Source organism: Ruditapes philippinarum, unplaced genomic scaffold (assembly GCF_026571515.1).
Source record: "Ruditapes philippinarum isolate M1 unplaced genomic scaffold, ASM2657151v2 ctg3777_1_1_1_1, whole genome shotgun sequence".
Lineage (NCBI taxonomy): Eukaryota > Metazoa > Mollusca > Bivalvia > Venerida > Veneridae > Ruditapes > Ruditapes philippinarum.
Window position 1 is genome coordinate 146,299 of NW_026852477.1, and position 22,491 is coordinate 168,789.

Below are 22,491 nucleotides of genomic sequence, written 5' to 3' on the forward strand. Positions count from 1 at the left end.
TCTTCATGTCTTTATGTTCAAGTTTGGACACGACACATTTTCCTCAATGGCTATTGTTGGCTTTAAATCATCATAAAATGTTGATATATAAAGCATCAGTATGTGATGAAACTGTGAAGTCAGTTTACAGATAATTAATTTACCAATCCTAGTATAAAAACAAATGACAAAATAAGGAAAACTGGATTTTCCAACTTGTTTGTCACTGATTGTGTCAATACAAGTATGAGTTCAGTCTTATATTTAAAGTTAGATTACTTGGATAAATCCCAAATTGTATTTTCTATTTTGATGTGGTTTCACTAATTGAAAATCAATATTAGCCTATTTTTACAACAAGGAAGTTTTATATACCCTATGGGATTGCATTATAATGTTTTTTTCCTCTTATTAAAGACTCAACAATTTTGGGCACAGATCATCTTCATAAAGCACATTTATTTTTTGCTGAAGCTTTCATCTATTTTTAGCCCAGATATTTTTTCAAAGAAAAAAAGAGAGTTATTGTTACCGTCAAGATCAAGTTAATGTAATTCTCTTGTTTTTCCTGTGACTGGCTATATAGCATTTTATTAATAACTTGATTAATTCATATATAGACACAACTTCCTAAGACCTGTATGTATTATAAACTCAAAATGACCTCGACTCATGTATGACCTTGACCTTGAAGGTCAAATTATTAAATTTTCACTCATTTTGCTATAACTGGCTGTAACTTTGTAATTAATGAAATATCTTCATACTAGGACAAAAAAACTTCTGACAAGTTTTTCTAACAGGTTGAACTGACCTTGACCGTCAAGGACAAATTACTAAATTTTGGCTAAGTTGTCATAATTTTGTTATTTATGTACCAATTTAATTTATATTAGGATGAAACACTTGTGAACAGACCTACATGTTGTTTAATTTAGATATGACTTTGACCTTTAAATGACCTTAAACCTCTTGGTCAAATGATTGTATTTTGCTTATATTTTCTTAACTTTGTCATTTATTTATGGAATTGATTCATTCTTGGACAAAACAATAAGTGTGTATAAGTACAGTATATTGTATATACTTTGTATATTTTGATTCAATTTCAAAATAAATTGGTTCACCACAATAAATTGAGAATTTTTCACATGCAAGACCCATGTTACTGTCAAAGGTCAAGATGGCTTCAGGATGGGATTAAACCTATTTTAAATCTTATATATTGTATTGAAGTTGTGGTTCATGTCTAGTTCATAACTTCTGCATGTATAAATTTATTTTGAAAAAGATGATACATATAATTGAGATGCAGCTTTATTATAGAAAAGAATTTTTATATTTCATTTGGTTATTTTACTGGCTTGTGTGTTGTATGTATTCAAATACATTTAATTTAAAATTTGATGCTCTCTCTTGGTAAATTTTTAATATTATGCAGTATATTTTGAGTTTTTTAAAATTTATATACTTGTGTGTTACAGAACAAAGTCGCAGGGATGACCTCGAGGCCCTGGGTCACATGTTCATGTACTTCCTGCGGGGGAGCTTACCCTGGCAAGGTCTAAAAGCCGACACACTCAAAGAAAGATACCAAAAAATAGGCGACACTAAAAGGGCAACTCCAATAGAAGTCCTTTGTGAAAACTTTCCAGGTATGATTATACGTATTTTTAGATTAAACATATTCCATATTATACATATATTATTCAGAATATTTTATTAATGATGATAATAAATGAATGGTAATAATAATAAAAACTTGTAAAAAAATTATTTTTGTGTAGATTTAGGATTCCCTATATTATAGAGAATTATGTTTTCAATTTATCTCAAGAATTCACATAATTTTTGTTCACTTATTTATAGAGGAACTATCAAAGTACCTACAGTATGTGCGGCGACTAGATTTTTTCGAGACTCCAGATTACGATTATCTCCGAAAGTTATTTATGGATCTGATGGAGAAGATGAACATTGAATGTGACTGGGAATTTGACTGGGTCGGACGCCAGGTAGTAAGTAGTGTACACCTGACGGTTAAACGCATGTGTACGCTCTTTTTAATTGCTTCGCTTATTTGATTATCCTAGTATATGAAATCTTTTAAATTTTGTTAGCTGAATGAATCTTTATATATATTTTTTTATTCCATATGGTTGAATGAGTTTATAGCTGATGTAATAATTTGTGTCATCATTATTTGTTGGCAATGATTTTTTTCTGTATGATCGATGAATGATTATCTTTTTTGTTGAAAGGAGAAATTTCCATTATGAGAGAAACCACAAACTAATGTTTGTAGGTGGTACTATATTTATAAATTTTATACATTAAGTATTATATAGACCACAACATAAAATGATGCTGGTGTAAGAAAATCTACAAGTTATAAAAGATCATACTGAAAATCTACATTTTTTATCATAATATCTTAGAATATCTTCAATCTTATTATATCAACTCTCAAAAATCTATGGTATAAACATGAAAAACTCTATGATTTTGGCAATGTAAATGTAAAAATCTGTGGGTAAAAACATGTAAAAATCTATGATTTGGCTGTAAAAATGTAAAAATCTGTGGTATCAACTGTAAAAATCTATGAATGGCTAGGAAAATGTTAAAATTAATGGTATGAACTTGTAGAAATCTATGATTTGGCTAGGTAAATGTTAAAATCTAAGGTTATAAATGTCAAAATCTATGATTTGGCTAGGTAAATGTTAAAATCTAAGGTTATAAATGTCAAAATCTATGATTTGGCTAGGTAAATGTTAAAATCTAAGGTTAGAAATGTCAAAATCTATGATTTGGCTAGGTAAATGTTAAAATCTAAGGTTATAAATGTCAAAATCTATGATTTGGCTAGGAAAATGTAAAAACGATGGTATGAAGATACACAGTGAATGAAAATCAATGTACAAATATATGAGGATTAGTTATATTCTGTTAAATAGTATGACAGTTGATACAGGGATTACTGATAATGAATAATCAGCTTTGGTTTTAACTGTAAGGCATGTTGAGATTTGTAAATCATACAAGTGATTAAGATTACCAACCGTAACTCTCAGAGGGTATAGGTCTAGTTTATCTGTATTGATATCCTATATTCACATACTTGTTTTATAATCAGCCCTACTTTTCAAACCTGCATGATGTTTATATTTATTCAGTGTGTTATTATTGACTATTATTATCATTATATAATAAAGAGACTCATTTTATAATTAAGTAATGGTTTACCATGCTGTAATAATAACCTTGTAGTTTTCCAAAATTAGATTAATTGGGGAAAAATAATTGATTTACTGACTTTATAATATTATGATATCAGTATAAGTTTATACGTTGGATTCTGTTTGCTTTTTAACAATCAATTAAGTTATCCTCACCCCAGGCTAAATCAGGAAGGCATATATTTTTTGGTTTGTCTGTTTGGAAATTTTAACTCTGAATCATTACACGAAAGTCCTTCAGAAAACAGCCTCTAAATTTCACAGATGAATGCACATTGATTAACTTTACTCATTGTTAATCATGAAAAACAGTTACTATATTCATTATTATTATTGTTTTCATATACCGGTATACGAAATTTATTGAACTTTCAATCCTATTTGTATTATCATATCTTTCTTTTATTTTCACTACACCATTATTTAGCAACAGTATTGTTTTCTAAATTGGCTGCAAAACTACATATAATGATGCATTTAAAATTCTTTTTGCTGGCTAACAATAAATGTATACTTTCAGCTTTTAAACACTGCATTTCATGTTATGCATGCTTTAAGCTTGTAATGCTTGATGAAAAAACCAGCTTATGAATCTATATTAGGGGTCATTTCATCATTTGCATAATTTACAATTATCATGATTTAAGGGGGTGGTCTCAATATTAGTATAGGTTATGATGATGACAATTTATGGGTGTGATTTAATATAAATATAGCTTATGACTATCATAATATAATGGGCTGTCTCAAGATTGTTAGGGGTAGTCTCAGCGGTTGCATTTCACTTGTTCTTCAGTCATGTTACGTTGTTACTGCACTTATGTTATTATTATGAAAGATTTAAACTTAACACATGTAGATCATCAGGAAGGAAATGTTACATTTTTTGACAGTTGGTTGTTATGGTAACAAGCAAGAAAATTGGTTTCGCTGTTTGTGAATCTTTATCTTGCTTTAATTCGATAATTTCTCTTTTTATAAGATGCTTTTGAACTTTTGTGTGTGTGTGTGTGAGTTCCGAGTGGTAATCAGATAGTTTATATTTCTCCTTCCTCTAGCCAACACCAGTATCAAATCGTGATCAGGACACGACTGTTTCCCCACATCGAGATAATCAGAACATGAGAGAACGACATGCAACTAATGCAAAGGTATGTCTTCTTGCATGTGTCAGTCCTAATGTCTTGGCTGATATCTACCAAATAGCTGCTCAAGCAATGTCGATACAAATTGGAGACATTTCATTTTGAGATTTACAATCTCTGTTTTAGTTAAATAACACTATTAAATTGCTGTCATAAGCAAGAAAAACTTTCATGACTGCAGTACTTGGTGAAAAAATAGAAATACAAGATTTTCTATCTTGTTTAGCACATTCATGAGTTATTTACTGATGAAGTGCCATGATTTGGTGATGTAATAGCAAGACTTTAGGACCATCCTTCGCATGTAACTGTATTAATGCTTTTATAAATTGTGCAATATTGGTCTAAAACATAAATCCATACATTTAAAACAAAGTTGTGTCCTTTAATTCTTTGTTTTGATAGAATGATTTTGTTGTTTAATCAAATATTGTAATTAGACCAGTTTATTGCACAATTTCACTCAGCTACCAGCTTTTTACCAGGTTTCTGGTTAAAGACGATTTTGTTGCAGCCTGGACTTGCTTAAGTTCAGATTTACTTTGGTGCAAATTTTATTTGGCAGTTTTGAATATTGGTGTATTCCAACACTTAACTTATGCAACTTAGCAACCTCTTGGCAAAATATTTATCCCTATTTTTTTTCCTTTTATAACTGCTAGATTAACTGTTCTTAAGTGGCATTTATTTGTTAAAAATATAAAAATGAAAAACATTTCAACATTGATTTCATGATTTTGTTTCTGTATTTTATGTTAAATGATATACTTGAAGTTAGTTTAGATCAATGGGACAATAAGAATAGATAAACTAGCAGTTATGCAGGTATTTACTGCTGTGTGTTTGCATGGTGAAACTACGCTATAGATGAGGCAGATGCTTTTTCTCTATGCTAGAATATAAAAAGTCTCGGGTTTTATGTATCTCATTATATCTATGATAATTGCACAGTTTTATCCATTAATCTGCTAAAATAGAAAAATGATAAGTCTTTGCCACCAATATAGAGCCAGGCCAGCCTGTCTTATAAGCCTTTGCCACCAGTATAGAGCCAAGCCAGCCTGTCTTATAAGTCTTTGCCACCAGTAGAGAGCCAGGCCAGCCTGTCTTATAAGCCTTTGCCACCAGTATAGAGCCAGGCCAGCCTGTCTTATAAGTCTTTGCCACCAGTATAGAGCCAGGCCAGCCTGTCTTATAAGCCTTTGCCACCAGTATAGAGCCAGGCCAGCCTGTCTTATAAGTCTTTGCCACCAGTATAGAGCCAGGCCAGCCTGTCTTATAAGCCTTTGCCACCAGTATAGAGCAAGCCAGCCTGTCTTCCACTATAGAAAAAGGCCAGCCTGTGTTACAAGCCTTTGCCACCAGTATAGAGCCAGGCCAGCCTGTCTTTTAAGTCTTTGCCACCAGTAGAGAGCCAGGCCAGTCTGTCTTATAACCCTTTGCCACCAGTATAGAGCCAGGCCAGCCTGTCGTACAAGCTTTTGCCACCAGTATAGAGCCAGGCCAGCCTACTTTTAAAATTTAAAGCACAGCAAGTTGATTACTTTAAGGGTACAGTTGGTAATTTGTATTCTTTGTCCATGTTGCTGTTTTCTCTGTGGAATTCTTCATTTATTGATGGAGCATTCCATGTCCATGGAATGACAAATATATTGCACAAATACAACAGGGAAAATGTTAATTAATTTAAGTGATGAGTAAGCAGTTTTGTACATCCCAATAAACTGTATACTTATTACCATCACTTAAATTTCTGGCGAGAAATATTTTATTGTAAAGCAATTCTGTTATATGTAAGTTCCAAAATGTTATGAATTTATATTAGATATGTTAATATCTAGATTTAGTGAGACATATAAAACCCAACTAAAGTTATGATAAGTCAGGTAATATATCTATAATATATATATACCTATTTAATTTCAGACCTTTGAAAGAAAAAAAGTCACATAAAAAATTATTCTGTATTGTTTCTTCAGTTTTCAGCCTGTTCTTTTCAGCAACCTGCTTATGTTCTATGAATTTTGTATTGACGTGTTTGTGTATGTATGTATGTTTATTCTTTGTGACGTCTTTGTGTTGCGAGTGAGTTGGGAGAGAGAGAGAAAGATAGAAGGTAAATTACATAATTATCACACAAAAATGAGGTATTTTCATCGATATTTTTCTACAAATCTTGTACCTAAATTGTTTAATTTTGAAAAAATAAATGTAGGGATGTATAGCTCTATGTCATAGCAAGTAAGAATTTAAACATATGTATGGTGTTACATTATATGAAAAGTCATGTAGAAATAAAGTAACCATATATCACTAATCACCATGGGTATGGAGGATAATTTAGTTCTTCCTAGGAGTCGGACAAGATTCTGGTTTCCACGGTCCACATTAGTGCAGTTACTGGCTAAGGCTAGCACAAAGCATGTCTAGATATCTAAATCATAAAATGGGGTTGACATGAGTGAGAAAATTACAAAAAACAAACTTTGTAGAGTCGTCTGTAGCTGAGTGGTTAAGGTTGTTTACTTCAAACCACTTGCCCCTTACAGCTGTGGGTTCATATTGCACCAGTGACTTCGGATTCTCTCATGTGAGGAACCTGCTCAGGTGCCATTTTGTGCCTGAAATAATGCATACAGGGGCACCATAGGTTTTCCTCCTCCAGTAAAGCTGGAAAGTCACCAAATGACCTTTACAGAGTTTGTGTGTCATTAAACCCAACAACAAAATTTAAGCTCTCATATCTACATTATACATAAATATCTAGAGGATATTTTGATTATTAGAATTAATAAAGGTTTCTTTGAAAAATAAACATCTTCAAAAGAAGAAGCAAGGCTATATCTGTGTGAGAGAGAGGTGACCGCATGCAACTGAACAAGTCTCTGCTTCCTAAATGCATGTTACCTCCCCTTAGCATCACATTTATGTAAAAACCTCTTTAGCTTTGCATTCAGTAGTGCCTATCTTAGAATCATTGTCCACTGTGTATAACCTGAACTGCTTTCATCCCTGATCTTCTGCCTTCCTTAGTTTTCAGAGTTCACTTTTCACAAGGGTGTTTATTACCAGGAAATTTGATAACATTTCAAGAAATTTAAAATGTCAGTACTTCAGTCTTCTCATGATAAACAGTTCATTCTGTTATTGTTTGCTACTTGTTCATCTATATTGTTGTTAAATATTGGATGTAAACATCTGAAGTTGTCAAAGCTAAATATACTTCTGGTTGTAAACAACTAAAGTTGCTATTCTTAATATAGTTTTGGTTGTAAACAAACTATGGTGACAAAACAAAGCTAAATATAGTTTAATTAAAAAGAAATGCTCTTTAACAAATTTACTTCCTCAGCATGACATTCCATTATCTTTAAATGTCGTAGTATTAAAATGATTGTATAAAATAATAAATGGGCTACACGGATGATTTTATTATAGAACATGTGTTATTGTGAAATTCATCCTTAAACATAAAGCCTGCTAGCTTTATTGGTAAATGGTTATTGAGCCTTCATTATTTAATGACATGTTCTTTAAGAGGTGTTGGATTTCCATGGTTTCTTGGATACTATTCGTATTTCGGTTGTATAAGAAGTGTTTCTCTTATTTTCCTGTCAATTTAATAATGCTTGAACTTTGCTAAGTAACTATAGCAACCAACTTGTTCACTTTTATTCATCTGGACTGTTATTTGAGCATATGAATGCATGAATGATATCATAATTTAATACTTTATAAAATGAAAGGTTTTTTTGAGCTTGATAATGAAATGAATTAAATTCATTTGCATGTAGTTTTAAAGTTTAAACTAATTTTAGCAGAACCTCCAAGAATAATTTCAAGTTATTAAAAAGTTAGTTCTTTATCTTGAGTGTAAAAATCATAATGACATTTAAGAATTTCTTTTAAGATGTAGTCACTACATTTCAAAGACATTTGAAATTGAGCACTTATCTTTATTCAATTTATTTGAAGTTCTAATTAAAGAAATTGCAACTATTTTAAGTATGTTAAACAGTATTTAATCTGACCACATCATGAATAGGGATGGTAGCAAGTAACTGGAAATTGAGTGTCAAAAAGTCAAAGATTTTCCAGTTTAAAATATTACAACTCTAGCATGGATTTTGACAGAATTACGGTCCTTTGGCAATTTTGTTTAAACTTTGCATGCAACAGCATTCTTCAAAAATACTGAAGGTATTAAGTTCGAAACTTATTACATGTATTTGTGGTCATTATTGAAGATCACTTACCAAGACCCATAACTCTTGACATTGACTTTTTACTGAATTATGACCCTTTGTGAACATTTAAGATAATTTTGGCCAAATCCAAGACTAATTACTATGTCATTTTCTTTTTCTTTTGATGAAATATTTTTGTTACATCATTATCTATGCATTTGGTTACTGTCAAGCTTTGAGAAAAGTCTAGCCTGCTGTCATACTGACAGCTCTTGTTATACAAGTATATTCAAGGTTCATTTGTTGCATTTATAGTACTAATCAATTCTGCGTATCAAAGAAAAAAGATAATGAATGTGTATCCAAGACAGTGTCTTTTGTCCTAAGGAAGCCTTCAAGTTACCCAAGTACTGGTTTGATTAAATGATCAGTGTACTGTCTTACTGTAGTTGGTTCTTGTTGCCATCTCTAATCATAAACCATATTTTCATGTTAAAATTTACCTACAAATAGATAAAATCTTCCTGAAATATTCTGAAAACCAGTGATTATGACAGGTCTAGCTTTACTTAGTATTGATAAATAAACACCTTTAAAGTCTTGGAGTGTTCGAACCTGTTCAGACTCTACAGTTGTTCCCTGCTTGATTTTATGTTATTTTGCTATTGAATTCATGTAAAATAACAAAAAATTTTTTTCAAATTCAAAGCTTTACAAAGGTTAAACTTAACTCAAAGAGTGGTTTTTAAAATGCCAAAATCATAAATATCTCAACTGAAAAAAAATCAGTTTAGTTTACATTTAGTTCGTTACCCTGCAACTGTAATGCATAACTACTTGTGCTAGAAATTTGTTATTAGATTATTCTCGGAAAGGGAAGGCAATGAATTAAGATCCTTGAAATTTTAAGAACTGTAATAAAAGACTATGGACTTAAGCACTTTATATATCAAATAAAATGTTTTGGCTTTACAGATTAATAGGGATAATTGTTGTTCGTACCACTATGTTACATGCTATCATTGTTATAGTGACTTATTACTGGCAGTTAATGGTTTCATAACAGGAATTTAAATTATCTAATCCATTCTCACATCAAAAATGAATTTTCGTTGATCAAATTCAAACAAATTATTACCTGTACAAACCTGAACTTTTTAATCAAAAGTGCTCTCCAGTTTAACAATGAAAATTGTATAGACACTGAAGGGTAAATAGTATGATTTTTACTGCGGTGGCATAAACTTACATAACTTTTTGTATTTTTGAGGCTCAAAAACAGGATTTACATTTCCTTGTTAAAAACTCTCTGTTAAAAAAACAGATAATATGTCAGAATTGGATGCAAAAATGATCATTTTAAGAAAATTACAGCTAAAACAAATTTTCTTTTGCTTAATGTCAGCCATTGTAAAATATTGCTTGCTTTCAACTATAAACTGCAGTTTTGTTTTCAGGGAAGCTCAAATCAGCGTGGCATGGCGTGGTGTGAACCCACGCGGGGCCACGGTGGCAACTATTTGGGCTCAAACCTAGCCGCAGATAGACACGGTGGCTCTGTCCAGGTACGCATATGCCCACATTACATGTTGTGGTATCGATGCTAAAAACAAATCTTACATGATTTTATTATTATGATTTTACAAAAATGCTATCACACAAGCCAATATAATTTGTGTGGAATAATTAAGTTACAGAACTATTGTATAGATGAAATTGACTTATCAGAAATTTTATTAGATATCATATACTAAATGAATGTTGATTTAGGTCACCATCAATTCATGCCTCCATTTTGTTAATGAATTGTCATCATTGAGTAATCGGTCAAAACTCCTGTACTTTGTTATTGATAGAGTTAAAGCCCCTGAATAGTTCTAACTGTTTTAGCATATTAGTGGATGTAACACAGTCGCCATCAAGCATTTTACTCACTAGATGGTTCTCATGTCATTGCTGTAGACGCACATAGAATATAGATGCTACAAATTTTCATGACTTATATAATATTTTAATCAGTTAGTGAATTTTGCCTGCTATAATTATCAATAGATATTGTGAATTTGATACTGATTTACATGTGTTTATATATGTATATGTATCATTTGTTATTCTCATATCAAGCATCATGTTTTCAAAAAGTTTAGGCACACAATAATTTTTTCCTGCACGGTCATCTTAATGTTCTTACATTATATGTTATATATACGTGTATGTTTGTTAGCATAACGGTTTTCAATCATTCATTGTCATGATGTATGGACCTGTAGACAAAATGGTATTCAGAAAAAGTCTGCACATTATAAAAGCAACACATTCACTTCATTTCTGGTCATTTTACGTAAACAATCTTGGCCTGCTGCTGATTTTACCAATGTCAACAGTGCACACCTCCTTGCCATCTGGTTGTGCACTGGTTGCTGTTCTGTCAGTTTCGTCTAGACTGATGAATTAAAGATATTAATTGGGGTTAGGTGTTTCTTCAATAACTAAACTATCCTAAGTTTTATATAAAGTATCCATTGCTATAGTGAGGAGATACCTGTGGAGGCCATAATAGCCATCTTGTGTCATATTAGTGACCCTTGACAGCTTGATTGTTACCCATATAAATACCAATATATTATTGAACCTTGTTTCATTTAATATATCACCTTACTTTACCCCACCATAACCTGTTCTTCTGACATTAAAAAGATGAGGTACTTAATTCCATACCAGAATGTTTTGAAAATGAGAGAGAATGTTTGTAACTCGATAAGACTGTACTAGTATATGAAATACTGGTATAAGATTTTATATGGCATTTTCTTACATGATTTTATATGGGATACTCTGGTAGGACTTTATATGGAATTTCTTATAGGACTGTAAATGGAATTTTGTTATATGACTTTATATGGGATACTCTGGTAGGACTTTATATGGGATACTCTGGTAGGACTGTATATGGGATACTCTAACAGGACTGTATGAGGGAAAGAAGTGAGAGTGAGAGTTGTTTGGTATTTGTATCTTGAAATTATCAAATAATTAAATTCTTGATTTTCAGTAACAAATTGAAAATGAGTGGAATGCACAGAAAGATGAATCTGAATGTATTCATAAAAATTTTGTTTATTTCAGCTTGATTCTTTGAGAAAATTCCATTAAAAGAATACCTGCAGCACATGTTTTGATATTCTCTATTGAATAAAAAAAACAATAACAGTCTGGCTTTACAAACTTTATTTCGTACACGCAGAGTGATTTTGGAATACAACAGAATTAATATTAATCTAGACGAAAGTCTGCTTATATATTATATCAAATATTGTTGTATGTTACAGGCTGAGCTATGTGGAGAAATAGGGGACATTAAGAGTAGGTGTGATAAAAATGTGAAAGATTGTCTGTAAAAAATGCGTGTATATTGTTTCAGGTTGTCAGTTCACATAATGGAGAGCTAGCTCCAGATGACCCAACTGCTGGGGCATCTAATACACCGATCACAGCCCAACAAGAAGTGGAAGTCGTAGATGAGACAAAGTATGTACTTGTTGTTGTTGTTGTTGTTAATGTTTCTAATTATAATTGTATTATTTCAACATATGAGCCGTGCCACGACAAAACCAACATAATGGGTTTGCGACCAGCATGGATCCAGACCAGCCTGCGCATCCGCGCAGTCTGATCAGGATCCATGCTGTTCGCTGTCAGTTTCTCTACTTGTAATAGGGTTGATAAGCGAACAGTATGGATCCTGATCAGACTGCGCGGATGCGCAGGCTGGTCTGGATCCATGCTGGTCGCAAACCCATTATGTTGGTTTTGTCATGACACGGCTCATATGTGTTACTGTACAGACGTTGTTATATCTCTATTATATTAATTCTTACATTGGCTAAAATAAGTACAGATGGTGTCTGAGGAAAAAGTATTTGAGCCGCGTCATGACAAAACCAACATAGTGCATTTGCGACCAGCATGGATCCAGACCAGCCTCAGGATCCATGCTGTTCGCTATCAGTTTCTCTACTTGTAAAAGGGTTGGTAAGCGAACAGTATGGATCCTGATCAGACTGCACGCAGCGCAGGCTGGTCTGGATCCATGCCAGTCGCAAACCCATTATGTTGGTTTTGTTGTGACGCAGCTCATTTGTGTTTTCTGTTGTATGATTCAACTTTCCAATCAGGAAAGAAATATATATGTGTGTTTTCTTTATTTTGGTGCCTATGTGTTACATTATCAACAACTTCTTTCTAGTCGTTCAATTTGAAGAACAACTGTTATCAAAATCTTATTATCGGTTATTTATTTCTTTGCAAGTTTAGGAAATGTTGTCTCCATAGTGATTTCTGTCATGCACACATCAGTGACAGAATCTATTACTGTTTATTACTCATATTTCATATTTACAATTCAAACTCCTTGATACTGATAAAGCATAATACCAAGTTTAAATCAGGACAACACTTTAATGCACCACATTTCTAGCATATACATTGCTATTACATTATTATTCAAATCAATATCAATTTATGTGTGTAGTCATGAAACTATTAAAAAAAGTTGTTTTGAATGAGGCACTGCTTGCGTGGGAAGATAAATCAGATATGTATGTTAATAGAAATCCGTTATGACAGTATAAAACGCGGAAGTGGAAAACTTGAGATATATTTTATGTCTGTAGGGGATTAGTGAAATAATGGTGCCATCCGTCATTGATGCTGTCAATATGTCTTGTCTAGATATCATCCCTCTCTCTCTCTATGATTTATGATAGCATTGTTCCTTCACACTTGTTATAACTTATACTTCTCTATATCCTCAGGTGTGTTGTACTCAGTGTGAAGGTCATTTTCATAGTGTCAAGGTCACATACACTATGTAATGGCTTTGAAATCAATATGCATTAAGACTATAGATAACATTGAAAATATTTTTCCAAGCATAATTATGTCTAAGAGAATGAATCATGAGCAGGAAAAAATAACAAAGTCCGGGGATTAATAGTTCTTATAGTAAGTGTAGGGTTTTCCCTTTTGTATGCAGGTTTTCTGCATCCCTGATTCAGGTTAATTTTTTCCCCAGGACTGCCATTTTTCAACTGGGGAGGAACCCTAGAACCCCTAAAACTTACAAACCATTTTAAAATTTTGAGTCATTTACAGTTACTTGGATACTTTTGAATAGATAAGATTTTATTGTCTGTATTATTTAGGCATTTTCTATTAAAGATATCCATCCTACAAGCTCTACAGTTTGTACTTTCCTTGAAATATAAGTCTAGTACTAAAATGTATGAACAATTTAAGATTAGATTTAATGTTTTCAGTTGCTGAAATTAAGTTTCGATATGGGGACTCCTGTATTTGTGATTCCATTAGTATTATATTGAAATTCTAAAAAAAAGGGGTGGGGGGGGGAGAGAAAATTGTAGGATTACCTTCATTAAGCGTGACTGTAATAAAGCATTTTGTTTCTAGCTTTTATATATTTATTAAGCATGCAATATGCTTGCGAAATATTAATTACAAAGCAACATGCGCGTAAAAATAGAAAACTTCCTGGTTTAACCATAATACATAATTATATTACAACTCAGTGTTCATGTAGGACAGTTCTATATATCAATGTAATCAATTATTTATTGCTATATAGAAACTTGTTTACGTGTTCAGAGAAATAGGAAATAAAAACATTTGTGGAATAACAGCCAATTGAAGTTGTATGAAGATATGATACAGAACACTTCTTGTAAAATGTCATGCCTGTGGTATATAGAATATACATTAAGGAAGAAATCTCATATATACTATAGTATAATAGTATTATTGTTATATTTGTGGTAATTTTATCTAAAATGTTTTATATCACGCAAGATGTGTGGTGTAAATAGTTGGACATAAAATTAAAATCTTCGTATCAAATGTATCTTCATACAAATGAAAATAATATTTTATAAATGTTATTTTTAATACTTCTATATTCTATTCAAGGGCTGTTTTTGAATTGTATCAAGTATCAGTCCAATATTTCCCATATTGGACACTGTATTTTATCCTAGTTAGGATGATTGAGTGTTCTTGACCTTTTCACTTGTAATGCCAATGATATTACCTGTTAACAACAGAAGTATGAAAAGCATGATTTTGAAGAGCATGAAATTTCTTAAAGAAATATATCTAGTCAAACATTGCTTTTCCTCAGTATAATTTGAATATATAAAAAGTAAGTTTTTATACCCCCGCACAACAAAGTTGTAAGGGGGGTATACTGGAATCAGCTTGTCCGTCCGTCCGTCTGGCCGTCCGGCCGTCCGTCTGTTTTTTCTTGTCCGCCCAATAACTTAAGATTCCTTTGATCCTTAGTCTTCATATTTGGCATGGAGGTTAGTCATGATAAGTAGATGACCCCTATTGATTTTGAGGTCACTAGGTCAAAGGTCAAGGTCACAGTGGCCTTGACTTCAAAAAGCTTGTCCGCCCAATAACTTAAGATTCCTTTGACCCACAGTCTTCATATTTGGCATGGAGGCAAGTCGTGATTAGTAGATGGCCCCTATTGATTTTGAGGTCACCAGGTCAAAGGTCAAGGTCACAGGGGACTTGACTTCAAAAAGCTTGTCCGCCCAATAACTTAAGATTCCTTTGACCCATAGTCTTCATATTTGGCATGGAGGTTAGTCATGATTAGTAGATGACCCCTATTGATTTTTAGGTCAAAGGTCAAGGTCACAGGGGCCTTGACTTCAAAAAGCTTGTCCGCCCTATAACTTAAGATTCCTTTGACCCATAGTCTTCATATTTGGCATTGAGGTTAGTCATGATAAGTAAATGACCCCTATTGACTCTGAGGTCACCAGGTCAAAGGTCAAGGTCACAGGGGCATTGACTTCAAAAAGCTTGTCCGACCAATAACTTAAGATTCCTTTGACCCACAGTCTTCACATTTGGCATGGAGGCTAGTCATGATAAGTAGATGACCCTATTGACTTTGAGGTCACCAGGTCAGAGGTCAAGGTCACAGGGGCCTTGACTTCAAAAAGCTTGTCCCCAATAACTTAAGATTCCTTTGACCCACAGTCTTCATATTTTGGCATGGAGCTTAGTCATGATTAGTAGATGACCCCTAATGACTTTGAGGTCACCAGGTCAAAGGTCAAGGTCACAGGGGCCTTGACTTCAAAAAAGCTTGTCAGCCCTACAACTTAAGATTCCTTTGACCCACAGTCTTCATATTTGGCATGGAGGTTAGTCATGATTAGTAGATGACCCCTATTGATTTTGAGGTCACCAGGTCAAAGGTCAAGGTCACAGGGGCCTTGACTTTAAAAAGCTTGTCCGCCCAATAACTTAAGATTCCTATGACCCACAGTCTTCATATTTGGAATGGAGGTTAGTCATGATTAGTAGATGACCCCTTTTGATTTTGAGGTCACTGGATCAAAGGTCAAGGTCATAGGGACTTTGACTTCAAAAAGTTTGTCCACCCATTTACTTAAGATTCCTTTGACCCACAGTCTTCATATTTGGCATGTATGTTGATCATGACTAAGGTGACCCCTATTGATTTTGAGGTCACTGGGTCAAAGGTCAAGGTCACAGGGACCTTGACAAAAAAAAGCTTTTCTTCTCAATTGCTAAAGAATGTCCTGTCCGCAATGTATTGATTTTGACATTTTCACATTTGAAGCATGTAGAATACATAACTTAGCAATGCACTGGCTTAGTAACCTCAGATTTGGCAGGGAGGTTGTCCTTGAGCTCTAAATGGCCACTGTTGATTCTGACAAAGTGGTATGTGGGGGTATTCACGCCATGATAGTGGCAGTTCTAGTTTAGAGTTGATCTGTACAATATGGTTATATATTTGGATGAGTACATAAATGGAAACTTATTTGACAAGCTGCCATGCTATAATTATCTTATATTCTTTACAAAAAATATTTGGACAAAATATTAAAATTACTGTTTGCTACTTGTATATCTAAAAAGTCAATGTATAAAAAAGAAAAAATCAAAGGCAAAATATAGGCAACTCCGATGTGAAGATTTTTTTTCCTTCATATGGTTGGGGAGGGGGGTGAATTTAAGGGGCTGTAATTGTATGTCAAATTCTAGTAAGAGATAAGTGGTGACTAAGGTAAAAACATTTAAATGTGCATTGATTACATGCATCTATTTTGTAACAGCTGGTAAGTCTGTTGAAAATTGATAATATCTGGTAATTAGCCACTTGCGATATATGTCTTAACCTTGGAAAAAATCTGTTTATTTGTAAATTGTACATAGCAAATTTGTGGCTGGTTGCCTATATAATGCCATAAATTGTATACAAAATGTACATGACTGTCATGTTTTATATGTGCTTCATATGTATATATTTATTTATTGTTTTGTGTTTATATGATTTGTGACATTGATGCCAAATGAGGCCTTATGTTCGCCTTAATGTACATCAGTTCACTAGTGTTCTTGCACCTGGGAAAAGGTTTCACAAATCTGCAATAAAAAAAGATTTTTTTTTATATATCATGAACACATAAATTCTAATGCAAATCTCAGAAATATATTCATTTCTGAGCAAGTGTTATTCATTTTGTAACAACCTTTTTTTTCTTCTAAAAGAAAAAGTATGGAAAATGTGGTTAGAAATGTTAGTTTGAAACTAGTTTAGAGTGTAACTATGGAGACTGACTTGCAGTTTTGTCTGCTTCCAGGTGCTGCTTCTTCCGAAGGCGTAAGAAAAAGCGTGTAAGGCGGACTTGAGCATCAATATGACATTTCATCAGCACGTCTCGCCCCCCAGCGCCATCTATACTTATTTAAAGTTTCTGTGCACATGTCTTTCTTTCTGATAAGAAAAATACTATATGCTTTTTAGGCTTTAAGTGCTTTTAAAGCCATTCTATGTTGAAAAAACTTTTTTAAAAATACAAAGTGAAAATCATGACAAAATGATGTGGAACAGGGATCATGTGTTTAAAAAAGTGAATTATTGAATAAAAAGTGATAACACAGACTTCTTAGTGAGAAAAAAAAAAAGAAAAAAAAAAGTTCAAGTATTGTGAAAATGTGTTTGTAGTGAAATTTTAACTTGTTTCATTTTATATTGTGCTGGAAAAAAATAAATATGTGAACTTCTTTGTAAAAGAAGTATGTCCTTGATTGGACAGGTTTTAATCAGTTTTTGCAGCATGTTAAACTGAGGTTATTATGATATTTCTTCTGTTACTTCTTAAGATGTTGCTGCTTCCGACGTACAGTGAAGCGGACACGTCACAAAGAGAAGCGCAGGAAATGACGGCTAGGGTTTGGCCACGACTTGGATACAGCCCCTCTACATTCATCACCAGATGAGGATTCCTCACCACCAGTGTTCGGGACGCGTCTTGCTAATTTAGGATTTGCTAACCAGTCTTTTTTATGACAACAATATTGTCATAGATTATTCTACAAGAAGGAAAAAAATAAAGAAATTTTGCTTATTTTTAAAGCTTCTGGAAAACATAGATATAAAATGATAATAATACATACCCTTGGTTCAGTTGGCATGTTCTAAATAAAAAATAGTCACAAATAAAAAGGAAAATTATGCTAAGGCATTCATTAATTTTTCTACAAAATAATATGGATTGAACAATAGTAAAATCTTGTTGGAAAATCTGTGATTTATAGTGATTGTTACAGATGGACCCAAACCTTATGTATTTGAATTTATCAAATTTGTTAATATAGAATAGTACTGAATTTACACCTTGCATGATAGATGTGCTTTTTTGACTTCAGCTGGTATTGAAACTGGTTTAGTTTGAAAATTGATAGTCATTTTGAACATTTTACTGTAAAGTAGTGTTAAATTTTCATTATGTTTTTACTATTGAAGTGCTTTCTCAAACAACTATTGAAAATTTATTTTTGTTCCAGTTATTTAAGTTGTTTATATTAGTTTAGTTTTAGGCAATGACTTGGATTTTTATACATTTTGTGATAGAGAAAAAAAATGTGTCAATACTGTTTGAAAGTGAGAGAAATTAAATTTGAGTGCTGAGAAAAGGAAGGGAAAAAATTATAATTCACTAATTGTCAAGAAAAATGAAGACATTTTTACCAAGTTTCTTGTATATCACTGTATAGTTTTCAGTTTTCTCCATTGTAACAATTATAGATAAAAGTTTGTTTATTTTGATTCATAATATAAATATCAGATTTTTAGTTTATTACGGAAGGATAAAACATTTATTTTTAAGTTTTGTGTGTGTTTTTCTCTCTTTTTTTGTGCCATACTCTGCAGAAATATATTATGGAAATATGTTCAAAGTGCTACTTTCAAAAAGGAAAGGGTGTGAGTTGGATGCTGTAACATAAGTTTAGAAGAACTAATTACAAAAAAATATATATTACAACAAATATGTAACATTAGTTAAGAGAAACTATTGAAATTTCAAAAAAATAACAGCAATTGTTTCTGCATATATTGGACAGTTAGTTGAAAAGTCGTACTCCAGTAATTTTGAATTAAGATACAATTTCTTAGACTGAATGCTTGTATTTTTAAAGCATCAAGTAATCTGCAGTATTTATTTGATTTATCTATTATCAAAATATGGAACCCCTTGTAGGCCTGGATTATCCAAAATACTTAACAAATTGGGACTTAACAAGCATAATGTGGAAAGTATGTATTCAAATTGTGGCCAAACGTGGGACAACTGATTTTGTAGAGTAATAAAACATTGTCACATTCTCATATTTACACTTATCATATGCTTTAATCATTTCATTATGTATTGATGAACTGTTAATAATAGCAATATGAGTCACTGTCAATATTGAAAACTAAAATGGACATAACGAAAATATTTGCAGGAAAAAATAAAAATTTTGATGCTAGATAGGTAGTGGTTTTAATGTACTAACTGGATTTATATATAGATACATACATCAGAACACTAAATTCTTGATTTTCCACCACATGGAGGAAAATATTTTGTCCTCTGAATTGTTGTTTTTGTGTAGTTCTAGGAACTAATATAGGTTTGAATGAATTTTTCTAGATTTATTTCAGTAAGTTGTTGATGAATCCGAGTCAGTCAGTTGTTTGTATATCGATCTTCATTATTCTATGTATGTTTGTCAGAAATCATTATTATATAGATTCTGTAGATTTACTGAAATAAATATAGAAAATATGTCGGCTCTAATAAATGACACTACCTACAGCCTTTGATGTTCTAATGATGATGTTGTTTTTGCCCCATGCATTGTTGATATGATTACGATACTTGATGATTTAAAAGAAGACAAATTTTGATATCATAAAACAGTGTATTATATTCCATATTTATGTTGTACTTTTCTAATTGGATGAGTGTAGAGCAATGTTAGAAAATACAATAGGTTAAAAATGAATATTTTTAAAAGCTTGTTCAATATTTTACTATGTAAAACAGAATTTCCTATCAGAAATAGTTTATAACAGTTGAGGGTGTTGTTTACTTTTCTCAAGACTTGTAAAACTTGTTATGAAAGCATGGCAAAATTTAATAATCAAAATTCATTTTGTACAGTAAGTAGAAAATTTAGGACAATTTCTTACACTTTACAAAATAAAAGTAAGGTAGGGTTTGTTTATTTTTAGATTTCATATTTAGACAATCTTATCAAGTAAAATGCTTCAATCACCAATTTCACATTTCTTGACATTAAGGGAGGTAATAAGATGGTTACAATGACAAGATTACTTCTTGTCTAGGTAGTTCTACACTATAGTACAAACATTTAGAACAAATTTTGTGTAATTTAAAATTAAGTAGAGTTGTAAACATTATATGTATAATGCACAGTCTTGATGTTCCCCACTTCTATTATCATGTACTATATATGATATGTAAACAATATGTGTTGATTGATCACAGGGTTTGTTAGAATTAAGAAAAAAATAATTATTATATACAGTATACTTTTCCTAATCGAGCTACTTCAAAAAGTTTCAAATTATGCCAATTTTAAAGAACCAAATTGTGAATTAAAGGGCAAAAATTGGTCCACCACTCTCACGACCATTTCATTATTGAGACCTTTAACTATTAAATTATATAGACTGGAATAATATGGACAAGATTATTATTAGTTTTGTTTTTACTGTAATGTCAGGTCGGGATGTATTTACACAAACAATAAATCATCTAAATACTGTTTGTATACAAAATTTTGATATATTAGGGAGAGTGTCAACAGTCTACAATCAGTTGCGTCACTGTGACACTGACCTGTATATACCTGCCCATTTATATACACAATGTTACAGTGGTAGGCAAATAATGTTCATCTATGTACTGTTGTAATTGACAATGAAAAAAAACAAAAAACAAACAATGTGTGTAATCTTTAGTGTTATGTAGAGAGAGATAAATGATTGGGATCTAATGAGTGACCTCTCAGGGATGATATTGTACGTAACACACAGTAATTTACCCATGACCGAACCTGTGATCTGAATGTACAACTTTAATAATATATAAACCTTACAGTATCCATACAGTCTTACATTTTTCAGTTTTTTCTGAGATGGTTAACTTGCATGTGTCACATGACTATAGTTTTCTTAGGTAGAAAAGAAAATGATTAAAAATTCAGTATGAAATGTAAGTAAAAAAGGAATCACAGTAATGCTAAAAGTGTTTGTCCAAATTTGGTATAATCTATATAGAAGGCAAATATCCCATGTAAGGATTGGGTTTATTTTACCAATATTTGCATAAAATCTGTTAAAGAAAAGGACAGATATTCCATTGGCATTTTACTTTCTTTTTTCAAAGTGATGTACATTTCTTTCGAGTTTGTTTGCAAAAAAAAATCACAAACCTTTATAATCATTTTTATATGTATTTTACTTAATTTACTTGAAAATTTATTTGCTTCACAGAAAGCTATGGAAACAAATAAATAAGAATAAATATTGAAAAAAAATGTTTTATTTATTGTATTTTCTTTCTATGTGTTTATATTATATATTATATTATGAAAATATTTAGGAACAGTGTTTCCTAAGTGTGTGTAAATGTGCAAAATTAATAATATTTTTAATGTTTGGGCTTGTATTTTGAAATAAAAACAACATTAAATATTGTTAAAATGGGAGAGGAGGTTTAAAAATAATGAGAAGTGATTGGGTCATAAAACTTTATACTTGATTCATGTGATTGTTTGAGTGATGCATTTTGTTTTATGTTTGGTTTTTTTCTTCTCTTCTACTAAGTTTTCTTTTTTTAACACATCAAGATAGAGTGAAAATAGTAAATTGGTTATATTTGATATGTTAATATTTGTATATAAATGTTTCATTTATATTCATAAATGTATATACAGTGTAATATGTCTTTGTTTTAACATTTAAAAAAATGCTTTGAATGAATGAAACTTCTCACCAATAAACATTTTAAAAGTAAAATCTTGTTGTTGTTTTTGAGTAATAACATGGCAAATTGAGTAAGTTGGTCCTTGCATAGGCACCGACGATAATTGTGTGGTGTACACCAAGGGCCACATCAACCACACAATGTGTTTCATCCATACAGCTAGAAACATTCTGCTTCACTCAAATGCAGTCTTATTATAGCATTTACCATGCAAAGGGACAATAATGTGTCTCTGCTACCACTTAAAAACAACAAGGGGTGCATGCTTTTTGTTACCACATGGAGACACCCAATAAAAATATCTTGCTTTTAGGTTAGGGGCCGTCTCAAAATATTGCTAAATCAACATAGGGATGGGTAAAAATAGGGATTTAAAACACAAGCACCCCACCAGTAAATAAACTTTCTATGGCCGTTAAAATTCAAACTTGTGGAAATGGTTGAAGCAGGTGATCTTTTATCTTTACAGTAAAATTTTGTTTCATGCTACACAATTTCAGTTAAATCAATGGGAAGGTATGGTAAGTAAGGA

General features: G+C 32.0%; 1 protein-coding gene across 9 annotated transcripts in view; it reads left to right on the forward strand.

Moving 5' to 3' along the window:
* Positions 1–21,991, forward strand: part of LOC132714369 (casein kinase I-like) — a 36,591-nt gene extending 14,600 nt beyond the window's left edge. The window contains exons 6-11 of one of the 9 annotated variants that reach the window (XM_060697248.1): positions 1,464–1,634; positions 1,849–1,997; positions 4,280–4,372; positions 10,011–10,118; positions 11,975–12,081; positions 17,259–21,991. In XM_060697248.1, coding sequence (XP_060553231.1) covers positions 1,464–1,634; positions 1,849–1,997; positions 4,280–4,372; positions 10,011–10,118; positions 11,975–12,081; positions 17,259–17,307 — 677 coding nt within the window. In that variant the 3' untranslated portion in view covers positions 17,308–21,991. The remainder of the gene's footprint in view (positions 1–1,463; positions 1,635–1,848; positions 1,998–4,279; positions 4,373–10,010; positions 10,119–11,974; positions 12,082–17,258) is intronic. The other 8 variants (XM_060697233.1, XM_060697240.1, XM_060697255.1 and 5 more) reach the window with 8 other exon arrangements.
* Positions 21,992–22,491: the final 500 nt, after the last annotated feature.